Below are 12,621 nucleotides of genomic sequence, written 5' to 3'. Positions count from 1 at the left end.
AATTTAGATGTAAATGAACAGGAATAAGTCAACCCCATCAAAGAAAATAAATCTGGGTTTCAACCATCACTTCCTAGATGCCCTATCCTGTCTCTGTAGTGTGTGTGTTTTATAAAACCATTAAAAGATTTACAATGATACCACTTAGCATCCAAAACGAAAAATGCCTTTCTGTTAGCTATTGTTTTCTATTTGTCATATTCTCTGTGCTAAAGTATTCTTTTTAAAAATGGTTGTATTTATTTATTTATTGTTTCTTTATTAACTAAAGCAACTGCTTCTAGTTCCAGATTTGCATTTATCCTCTGCTTCTTCTACAGTCTACAAGGATTATGGATGAGCAACAAAGTAAATCTAAATATTATGGCTGAAATTGCTCGTCCTTGTACCATTAGTTTTTTTGTTTTCTTTACATTCAAGCATCTTGTTGTAAATGCATTTGAATGATATTTTTTCATAGCACATACTGCCACCTGGGTTCTACTGTTGTAATCGCAGCTGGGGAGTAGATGAGCCTGACTTTCCTTTGCACAGTCTTCTCTGAACATGCTTTTTGGGGTTATGGTTAGGGTGAGGGTTTTTATTATTTCTCAGTGGGGTCAATTCTCTTATCCCGAAACCTCTTCATGCAGTCTAAGCATGGACGCCACTGCTTTCAATCTTTTAATCGTTATTTTTTATTTATTTATTTTTTCTTGCAGGCACATATCCATGACCCTCCCTGCCAGTTTCCGTGGTAAAAACAACACCAGACCTGACTACGAACACCAAAGCTCAAACCTGTATGCCATATCTGGTAAGTGTTTGTTAAGAATGCGTAAGCTTAAATGCCAAGAGCTGAATTAAATTTCGAAGATTAACGCAAGACTCATGCAATTATAATACAGTACCATATATTACCTTTTTATCGCCCTTTTTAAACACAGATTATAATGTACTTTACGTAGTTTCTTTTCAGTGACTTGACAAGCGCTCTCAATCGCATTTAACTGGCGTGACACAGATATTAGACCTCCTGATCTTGTGCTCCAAAGTTACATCCATTTCATAACCAGGATAACTCTCTAAATGTATACTCAAGCTGGATAGGAAACCAACCAGTTGATCTAGTGCTGCATATCAGTTACAGTTCAGTTTCAAAAACAATCGATGTTGTGCATAATTAACATGGATCTGCAGGAGGATCTCCTATCCTCTTCACTGTCAGTGAGACACTCGGGTGCTGAACAGATCAGCTGTTCAGTACTCTCTGTGTGTTGGACTAGTTGCGCTGGTTTTGCCAGTCAAAGCTATGTAGCTTGCAGCTGATGCTACTGTCCTCCGAATACTCTAGGTAAAACTTTAAATAAAAAAATAAAAAAAGGAAATAACAAACATCATTGACATTTTTTTTAACGTTTATTATTAAAAGTTTCCAAACCCATTTTTCCTTTCTGTTTTTTAGTTGTTAGCATTGTATTAAGTTGAGTATTGGACGTGTATATAAACTGTTTCAGGTTGCCCTGTGCTGTTTGAATCTTGCTACAGCAGGACCTTCTTATTTGGGTGCACAGAGACACCCTGTGGTGACTGGAGCCACATTCTCTCTCTCTCTCTCTCTCTCTCTCTCTCTCTCTCTCTCTTTCGCTTTCTCTCTCTCTCTCTCTCGCTCTACGATACTCTACTCTCTTTTGACTCAGCTTCAGAGGGGTCTTTATCTGTAAGGCTCTGGGCTTTTGTCTCCTCAAATCCTGAGAGCCAGCTTCAAGTTTCAGACCAGGTACAGATTACTCCTTTATTGAGCTCTAAGGTTCCCCCCTCTCTTGTACGATACCTTCGGTGACCAAAGAGAAAAATGTGCATTGAAATAAATGAAATTGGATTGAATAAACACAATATTTTTTTCCTCTATCTCTATCCATCCATCCATCCATATACATTTTGTTTTAAAGCCTGAAAACAAAAGTAAAATAACATTAGTAATAATTCAAAAAGTTGGGATCCCCTTGCTACCCTCCAGCCATTCTTGACAGATGTCTGTTCAGAATCAACACCGTATTTCTTTACTGTAGTATAATGATAGAAAACCCCCCACCTCCTCCATGAAAAGTAGCAGCGGTGCAAAAAAATGAAATAAACAACAAACGGTTGAAGCAGACAATGAGATGTGTGTTAATTGTAAGGTGTTTTGTGTATGCTGTACAAGTGTAAAGGTGGTGTTGACAGGTGGCCAGGCTTCCTCTCTATAAAACCATGTGTGTGTTGTCAGGACTGTGCAGGCAGCCCTTTCCTGATTGATGAATTGCCTGCTTTCTCGATTTAAACCTTCCGTCGCTTACAAAACAAAAAAGCCTACGTAAGGATGGCAGAAAGGAACATGTCAAAAATAAAATAATCTTGTGTGCTTTACCTACGGCATCCGCAGATGTTGAACACAGGCTGTGTGACATTTATTACCGAAATATACAAAAAAAAAAAAAAAAAAACTGTTGCTGTTATTGATTTGGCAGTGCCTCTGGAGAGAGTGTGCGTTCTGAACCGTGCTCTTTCAGCACCAACAGCACTGACTTGTCCTTTTCACAAGCGATGAAGCGATTTATAGAAACGTTTTCAGTTTGGACTTTTTGAAACTTATTAATATGCTTCTGCTCTGCTCGGTAAACAGACAACGCTTCTGAGATGCCTTATCGGGGGCCAGAATAATTGAAGGAGATAAATATGCAAATTGCCATCATTAAGTACGATACAGAGAATGCAGATAAGCGGATGTTTATCGATTGTTCAGAAGCGACGTTTAAAGCCATGTCTGTGATGGATTTATTTATTTTTAAAGGATTGTGCACGAACGCGCTGTGCTGCAGCAGACAGTTAACAAAACAGGCCACCAGACTGGTGTAGCGATCAGATAGATGTCTTGTCATTTGCAGTGCTTTCAGTAAATTAACATCCAGTCCATTGCACGCTAGCAGAAGGAGACATGCAGCTTTTAAAAGTTGGTGCTCTGGTGAGCACCCAAATAAATAGGAAAGGAGTTTCACTCCCCAGGTGTATTGATGGATCTCCAGAGTTAGGCTGCACAGCTGTCAGCAGCCTCACTCTAATGCTTAGAGTTTCTTGGTAGTTCCACTGTAATGTTGTGTGCCGAACCACCAGGGTTATAAGTAGAGACAGTCCAAATCTGTGGATAACGGAATTCCTTGGAAAATCGCAGAATTTTACAGGCTCCCGCAGAATTCACAGTCTTCCACAGATGAGCCATATTCTGCAGCTACGTCGTCATCATAATTATCCTAAACAGACCGCCAAAGTGACTTGAAATAAATAACTTAGTTGTTGTTCGCCTGCTAGTTTAGTTAAATTAACAGATGTTTCCAAAAGTAGGCGTTGATTAAAGACTGGAGTTCAGGCTTAGAAAATGTGACCCAATAAGAAGTCTCATGGGATGTGATGTTTTTATTTGACATATCACATAGGAAGTACTTAACCCGTAAATCGTGCACTTTGGAATGATTTCTGTTAGAATGAGAAAACCTCAGACGCCCTGCATATTCCTTGATTGGAACATCACAGAAATCACCATTTAAGGTTTGATTGTTTTGCCTCTTTGATTTTTAATGGCTCTTTTGTACTTGTCACATGGTAGCACTTAATGGATGAAATAATGTACTAAATTGTTTTTCTATCAGTAGTTTATTGGCAAGGTGTACGGAGGCAGCAATTAACTCCCAGAAAAATGTGACCTCACGCATCTAAGAAGATTGCGCAGTTCTAAATGTGTAGCACTTAAAACTTTATATATCATTAAACACTGTAAAAAATAGCAATAACTGGGTGTTTTTATAATTACATTTAAACTGTCGCCCCAATTACCTGTATTGTCAAAGAAAGAGGAATTTCACAAGCTGTCACCTTGTAGGAGTTCTCTAGGGAAGACGAGTCAAGTCATGTGATCAGCTGTGCAGTTGGGAGGAAAGTTAGCACTGCCAGAATAAAATAACACATCCTAACAAAAAAAAAAAGAAAAAAGTGTACCAGGAAGGCAGCGTTTTTTGTGTGTGGCATACAACTACGAATCCCACTTCAACAGCTTCTTTTGATGTGAAGCAATCTTATCATGTTTGTTTGTTTTTTGAGAGATAAGTAATGTAGAGCAAATGAAATCACACAAAATGATAAAATAATAAAAGGGTTACATTTTTTTTTTAATTGTTGCAAACTGAAAATACCTGTTGCTTTTAAAAAAAAAAAAAATTCTGGGCTCATCATTTTGTTGCAATTAGACAAGTCAGGCTAACCACAGGCATCTGAAAACGTATCTGGCAGTACAGTATTTACATGCAGATACTGAATAGGAATCAGAATAGCCACTGGGGGCCGTGTTTTGTTAATGCTCTGTACTGGTGACTAAGTGGCTGCCGTTTCCACCGTCTCAGGGTGGGTAGATTGAAGTTTGAAATGGGCACAGCTAGATCACAGTCTTCAAAGTCACAGCGTGACATTCGCACCGATGAGGGGAACTGGGAGCCCTGGAAGGGCACCAAGGTATATCATTAATATGGATAGTGCAAAATACAGATGAAAAGATACACCAGCTCTTAGGAAAAGGGATGCCTGGGCTCGATTTTTAGCTATTTTTTAAAGTTTATTTTTAACCAGAGAGGAGGAGGAGGAGGAGGGTGTTAAGAACAATATTTATTTTGACTCGATGAATACATTTTTGTATGCTGTGCATTCAATGAAAATAAATGCTGCTTAATATTCACCCTTTGTGTTGAATTAACTTGAAAACGTCCTGAGGTGCTTTTCCCCTCACAAAATAACTTTTAATTGTAGTTCTTGGAGTGATCCCTACTAAATAGTTAATCCCAGTAGTAGAAAAAAAAAATGAGATCACGTTGGACAAAGTCTGCTCCATGGGATTCCTCTCTCTTCCATAGCTTTCCAATGTAGAATATTTACATTTCATCTTGCTAATTGGGCAGGGGGAATCAGTAACACAGGTCAGAGCTACAGTGTAGCCTCTATGATTTATAACCATTGCATTCTTTCTGTTTGAGGTGACTTTGTTTATGTGGAACTGGAACATTTCTAATCTTGATGTATTGCAATGCATGCACCTGTTAAGTAAAGTATATAATTAACTGTGTAAAACATGAACCTACACACACAAAAAAAAAAAAAATCAACTTAATATAAAAAATGCCAGAATGTTTTGTAAGATATTATCTTTTGCGTCTCCAAAGTGAAGATTCACATTCTGATTCAACCTAATGTGCGTTTCAATTTGAAGAATAAAGGGGAAGCAGTTAACAGAAGAGGCAGGCAGTTCTTTCTTTAAAAAAAAAAAAAAAAAAAACTAAAAATGAAGTTGATTTTTGTAAAATTTCACAGCAGTGTAGATGACAATGATTTTTGATTCCCCGGAACCGATATTGTAGTCCTTATTAAAACATGTGCATCTGCTTTTAATTTACTCCAAATAATTGGAAAATGCAATGAAGCTTTCCAATTAAAGCACAGCTTTATGCTGTTTAATAATACCCCCATAATATTATAGCTTATGAACGAACTGACAGGTGAGCTGGTGTATGAATAAAACATAAAGTCAGCAATAAGGGACAGTAAAATGGAGACAGTTGTTGGGGGGCTTTTAAATGCTCGATGTAATTTGCATATATTAATCTCCTCTTTTCAGGCTTATCGGGCATTCTTCAGTATTTGAAGTTAAAATAGCGATGACAGGCAAGGGTATGCTTGGTTTTTTCAAGGATTTATTACTTGTATAATTCTGGGTCTTTTAATAAGCCGATATGACTGATCCTCGTAGTTCTGTAGAATTCGGTTAATTGTTCCAGATGGTGTGTAGTGATTATGCTAAATTACTTTTTTTTTTTTGTTCCTCCTCCACACACACCATATTGTGATTGACTAACATAGAAAAAAAAAAAGTTTTTTTTTTTTTACAGCACTTTCAGTTTTGATATAGTCTAGAGCACGTCAGGAGTGGTGTAGAAAATATGTCCTAATGCTGCTTGCTTTATTTATTTATTTATTTATTTATTTATTTATTTATTTATTTATTTAGTTAGTTAGTTAGTTATTCCCCCCCCCCCCCCCCCCCCCCCCCCCCAATGTGTGATGTCCTGTTGCACAGCAATGTCAGTAAAAAGAGATTTGTTTTAAAGAACTGACTTTTTAAAAAAAAAAAGTCCACAAGTAAGAATAATTTATTGTAGGTGGGGGTGCATGTCTGGAATAATGCTCATGTTAGTAAAGAAGTCTGGTTAGTTTCCCATATTTTTATTCTGGTTTATTTAATTAATCTTGCAGTAATGTAACATTCTCACAAACATTACTTTTTAAAATGTTTTTTTTTTTTCTTTGTGTTTTTTTTTTAAATGACCATGAATGTATTTGCAGGAGGTATTCAGTAAGCCCTGTTTTGTATAGATACAATCTAAATAAATAAATAACTTGAGCCCAAGTGAAATGGTTAAAATGTGTAGTTTTGTGTGCTGGCGGATGACAGATGTCTTAATACTGTATTTAATTTGCCAACTACTTAGGGATCATTTTCTTGTTTTCATTTTTTATCAGCAACAAGACAGGACTCACTCTGTAGATGAGCCCTGACAGAATTTTATCATTTTATCCAAGAGAGAGAGAGAGAGGGGAAAAAAAAAAGTAATCAGCTTAATATCTAATTGGAATTGTGTATGTTTCAGAAGCCTAGTCATTAAATATAGTTTAAAGAGATTTATGCTCAAATATTCCTTAAAGATCATTTAATGGGTCCATTCACTTGTTAAGTTTGCTATTAATGAGATCCTAATAAATACAATGACAAGAATCTGTAAATGGAAGTAATTTTATAAGAGGGCATTTGGGGGCAACATGCATAGCAGTGTAATCATGAATGCCTGCTTGTTGTTTCACTTTGAGCTTAATTAGTGATGCTTTTCTGTGTTAGCCAAGGCGGTGTTTTCAGCTTATAAGAAAACCTAGAGTGACTCAAACCGCTATGCAACGAGAGCATTATCCCTCGATGGGGATACATCCCAATGTCAATACAACCGCACACATGTCGCACTTTAGAGTAGGGATGTCCAGTCACTGTCCCGGAGGGAGGGCCATTCCACTCCACGTTGAACAGGTACAATGAGATCATTAACTACTCTCAGGGTCTGGAGGGAGGTTTAATTGGTTCAATTAAACAGTTTAGAACAGGGCTGGAACACAGACCATTTGTCCAGTTGTGATGAAACCTGTCTGTCCTACTGTCGCAGATTTTAATAATGGGATTGTAATTGCTCATCAATGTATGGTAGATTTGTTTTTAAGCTGACTTGATGTATTGGAGACCACAAGTCAAGATAATTAACTTGCAATTAAGTATAATTTCAACATATTCTATGAATACCTGTAGCTATATTGTCAGTCCCATTGTCTGGGATTCACAGTAATAAAAGGTTTACAGCAATATGAAAAAAATACTATAATTTGTAATACTAGAAAATGAATATAGTACTGTTCCCATAGTATAAGCTAGCACAGTGGTGTTTTAGTAGGAGAATGCAAAGTGTTTTATGTATGCACTTTAGAGCTGGGTACATCTATGTGCTCTTGTAAGAATGTGGCGTGCCAGTGGTGTGATAAAGATTTCATGACTGGATGGTTGAATACTGGAAATAAAATCCATTCATTTGTCACAGAATCTTTAATCTACTGAAAAATCCCTTCTGGGCTTTTGCTTCTGGAGCCACCTGCCACTGAAGTATATGAGATCACCCCATAGGGTAATAGACATTGTGAATTTCCAAACAGACCCAGCATTGCCTGCCTGTTGCACGAAGTCCCTGTGTGCCGTGCCACTCTGTTTCACAAGTGCATTTTCACTCCCGTTAGTTATGACACCTCTCGACTCATGCATCTTCAACAAAACACAGCAGCGGAACAGTGCAGCGCGAGATGCAAGCGACACGCTAATCAATGCAAGGCATCTAAGCACAACCGAAACCAAGAAGAGAGAAGAGTTGAGAATGATTTATACGAATGGATTGCGACACGGGAGAATAGGACCCCCCACCCCTTGCATGGTTAATGAGCTTTTTGTTATGCAATTAACAGAATGTTTTTTTTCTTTCTTTCTCAGTTGACTTCATAATGCTTGTAAGCTTCGGTTTTAGTCACCAAGAGTTTGTGGGGGGAGGCTGCCTTTTTTTATTTATTTATTATTTTGTCTTATATAATTGCCAAATTGGTTTGTTAGAGAGGCGATAAACAGTGGACTTCTTCTCCTGATAATTGGAAGACCTGTCCCTGAAGTCCGAGGGCCTACGCAGCACTTGAACACTCAGTACGTTGTGCGTTTGAAAAGCCATAACTAGCTAATAACTTATAACGGTGTCATCGGAGAGTAATGGTATGCGGATTAGCATAATTAATGACAAATGGCGGTGCGGAATTGGTGGATTGGTTTAGCGGATGATGAATGAGTTAAAAGCCGAGGTTGGAGACTGCCAGGGAGGCCTCGCTGGCTGTCAGCCCTTCTGTTCCTGCTTTGGCAGACCTCATTAGTCACCATGTGAGGTGCCAGTTTACATTCACTGGTACCGTGAACACAGAAAACTTAATAACACCAGCAAACAGAAACACGACTGCTGCTTTATGTAGAATCTTTTCTGGGACTCTTTCAAAGCCAGCCGTATAATATTATTATTATTATTATTATTATTATATATATATATATATATATATATATATATATATATATATATATATATATATATATATATATATATTAAATCACTGTTGTTTAGTTGTCCTTTCCCTTCGATTTATTTCCAGTTTCCATGTCTGCACCCTTGACATTGGAAAGGCTGTGCATTGGGGAAACGCTCACTGCTTTCACCAAAAAGCTGTTGAGAAAAAACATAAAAAGCTTTATGTCAAAACTTTTCTTTAAATGTATTGCCAAGTTTCTGTTTTAGTAGTACTGCTACAGTATATATCTTGTCTTTTTAAGTTTTAAGTGATGGATGAAAAAATTTCCAGTAGTAGGATTTATTAAAGCCAATAGTGCTAATGTCTTAGTTACTATTCACTGATTAGAGATAGGACCTTTTTCAATTGAAGTTTATATGTGATTAGTTTATATGTAATTAGCATAATTATATATGTAGTTGGTTTTGTACAGACATTTAACTAACTGTCTTTCACTGTATATTGACCACATAGTCATACAGAATATGTGAAGAAATGGCAGTTGATACATTTAGCCACTGGGAGGCACTGTGTGCTATGCAAAAATCCCAATTGCTGCCTCTTATGCCATCAAGTCAAGCAGTTGTATTCAGGATCACCTGGAAATGAGATGTAGACCTGAACGGGTTCCCATCCTGGTTATACAATATCATAACTAAATTGTATTGCTGTATTTTTTAAATATATTTTAATGTCTTGCTTTTTATTAACAAACTAATAAAAAAAAAAAATAGCATGTAGATTCTATTTGGCGTTCTACTCTGCATTATTTGCACAGGCTGTTGTGTTCTGTTGTACATATAGTACAAAAACAAAACAAACTTTACACATTTTAAAATGACATATAAATGCTCATTAACCATGTCTCTTGGAAGTCTTGAAATATGTATCTTTTTAGCTGGAGAGGATGAATTATTTGATAGTCATTTATGTAAATGATGCCGATAAAATTGATTTATGTCGACAGGATCTTTCTTTCTTAAATTACCCTTTCGTCAAAAAAAAAAGGCCACATTGATAATACCATGAATAAAAAATAAAAAAGACAGGGGAGAGTGCTGTAATTATATTATTCTTTTGTGCTTCGGGACAAGATTACATGCTATAGAGCTGACTGCTTGTGCCTTATTACCTCATGAAAAAAAAACCTTCATGTCGGTGGCACCATATCATTACTGCTCTGGGCGCGGGAGTCAATAGAATAATCTGAAAATAGCAGTTCACTATCATCTGTGCTCATAGCACGGGTCACAAGCTGCAACACCTCCAAAATCCTTCCTGTCAGGGTAGGGGCTGGGGGCCGGGGGGGGCATTTGTATTCTCTCTCATTAGGCAATTTGAATAATGACTAGCTGTGGCAGTGCAACTATTCAGGGACCCATCGCCTTCCTCTACCACTCTCCAAGCAGCCTGCAAAGACAGCCTCTATTGCAATGGCACAGATGGCAAACCCCAACGACAAAATAAACTACAATATGTCTTGGAGACGCTGTCAGACCGGAGCCTATTTGTCATGTCACAGCAGCCTATTGGGTTCGGGAGCAGAGACAGATCCTCCCCCCCCCCCCCCCCCCCCCCCTTGACTATCATTCTTTATGTGTGCCCCCCCCATCCCTTCACCTCCACTTAATCCCCTTAGGGCTACCCAGAATTTTACACAGCAACTTACACACTGTAGTAGTAGTAGTAGTAGTAGTAGTAGTAGTAGTAGTAGTAGTAGTAGTAAAAATAAACTTGAAATAAGTCTTTATCAGATATGTAATAAAAAATAAAAAAAAAGGATAAAGAATTCTCGTCTGTAAGATGGGGAATTTTGCCTGCAAGTGACGGCCGCAAATGAAATATTTAGTGTGGCAGAATTCATTTTTTAATGAAACTACAGTACCATAGGGTATGTTTTGCAGAAATACACTTTGTTTTTTTCCCCGGAAATGAACTTGTCACAGGATTCGATACAGACGGAGGGGAGTGGGGGGGGGTGTATGAGAACGTGGACAATAGACAAGTTAATTTCTCTAAATATGTCCTATTGTAGTTCCTTTTGAAGGTGAAATGACTGCCAATGAATATTTCATTTTTAGCTGTCGGTTCTTGGCAAAATTTCCATCTTGTAGAGAGCTTTTCGTCCTTTTATCTCAATTTCTTTTTACTACTATGGCATAGCTTCTGATTGCCTGAAACGACTCTACTATAGATATTACTCTGCCTTTGTTTGCCTTTTTATTCTGAAAGAGGAAAGTTACTGTGTCCAGGGTGACCATGTGCAGGCACTTCACACAGTCTTCTATATACAAACCTGCAGAGTAGCTTCTATCGTATCAGCATTCCTTAGCAATATTGTGTTCTTTAAGTGTGTCCCTGTAGATAAAACTAACTAACATCAAGCTTTTCAATAATGCTATTAAAAAGTACCACTACAACCCATGTTCCCTTTCAGACACAGAACCGTTATTATATGGATCTGTAGAAAGTCTGGTTTGGGAAGCATTTACTACAAGAGTTCTGCTTGCATTTAGATGGTGCAAAACACTAATGCGATTTCTTTTGCAATGCCCTGCTTGCTAAAGATACAGTATCTGCTTAAATCCAAAACCTGAAGTGTAAAGCCTTTTGTTTTTGTCGTCGGTAATACACAGTGTGTCAGCCTGCTGTTTTTGGGTCACGTTAACTTCCATTAATAGGGGACTTGTCATTTATCTCTTGTCTAGACCCCACATGCTCTAATGACCGTAGACTTCCCAATGGTGCGATTTTGAAGCTCATTTTATTGTTGTAAGCCATGTATTAACACCAAATATAAAGTAATTCTCACAGTTATGGTGTTTAAGAAGATGCTGAAATTGCCAGAATGCTGCAGAGGATTTTGTTAAATTTGAAATGTGTTTTTATTTGTTTGTTTATTTCTATAAAGCACATGTTAAGCACATTTTAATAGTTCATCCATCACTACTGTATAAAACACTCTCGTGGTGAATTTAGAAATGCTAAAAGAAATGTAATAAATTCACAGACTAAAAGTGGAAATATTTTGTCTTTGAATAAATTAAGTTTCTTTATTAGCTGAATTTATTCAGTTTCTTTTTTTATTTAGTATTTCTATATTTTAAAATCCTAGAAGCAAAAAACTAAATAAAGAAAGAAATGTGTTATATAATCCTAAACCAAAAGATAGAGTATTGTGTGTTGGCTACTAATTTATGTCAATGCTGTAACTAGGCCTAAATTGACTCTTAACCCAGTGCGCAGTGTAAGGTTGGTAAAAGGGACTAATGGATTTTTTTTTTTTTTTGCATCAATGATTTATTTTCTATTGTATGCAAACACATGAAATAGTGTGTGAGGGGAGGGGAAGGGGGCTCAATCCCTTTATTTTCCTAGACTGGTGCAAACTAGATTTGTGAAAGCCGACGCATTTCCCAGGGACCTGTAGGTGTGTAAACTCCTACATCGCAGAGCATCCAACAATAGAGGTGTGAGGGATTAGTGCTCACCGCAGTGTGGAAGCAAAGCCCTCGGAGTCCTGAAACAGCCATTCGTCTATACCCAGGAGCTAAATATGACAATGTTAGCATTTTTCATTTCCCTGACGTTACCATTAATAAAGCAATGATCCAAAAGGGGCTTTGCTGACTCTGTTCTTTATACTTCCATCACTCACGACTAGATCATTTCGCACAGGATCATTTTTTAAATTAAGTGACGATTAAAAAAAATAAATAAATAAATAAAAACACTGGGCTTCTGTCTTTCTTTTTAGTTCATAGGTTTCTATCAAGTCATTAACGTGCCGTGACAAACAGCTACTTGGGTATGTGGATTATTAATTATCTCCACAATTCCCCTGCCCCTCGTTCGGTCTGAAAAACTGAATTTTAGTAC

At 37.3% G+C, this 12,621-nt stretch overlaps 1 protein-coding gene across 2 annotated transcripts in view; it reads left to right on the top strand.

The window, feature by feature from the left end:
- LOC131702895 (multivesicular body subunit 12B-like) overlaps positions 1-12,621 on the top strand; it is a 44,739-nt gene that overhangs the window by 19,116 nt on the left and 13,002 nt on the right. For both annotated transcript variants that reach the window (XM_059005342.1, XM_059005343.1), the window contains exon 7: positions 702-796. In XM_059005342.1, the coding sequence (XP_058861325.1) occupies positions 702-796 (95 nt within the window). The remainder of the gene's footprint in view (positions 1-701; positions 797-12,621) is intronic.

This window comes from Acipenser ruthenus, chromosome 31 (assembly GCF_902713425.1).
Source record: "Acipenser ruthenus chromosome 31, fAciRut3.2 maternal haplotype, whole genome shotgun sequence".
NCBI lineage: Eukaryota > Metazoa > Chordata > Actinopteri > Acipenseriformes > Acipenseridae > Acipenser > Acipenser ruthenus.
This window is presented reverse-complemented; position numbering and strand designations above follow the sequence as displayed.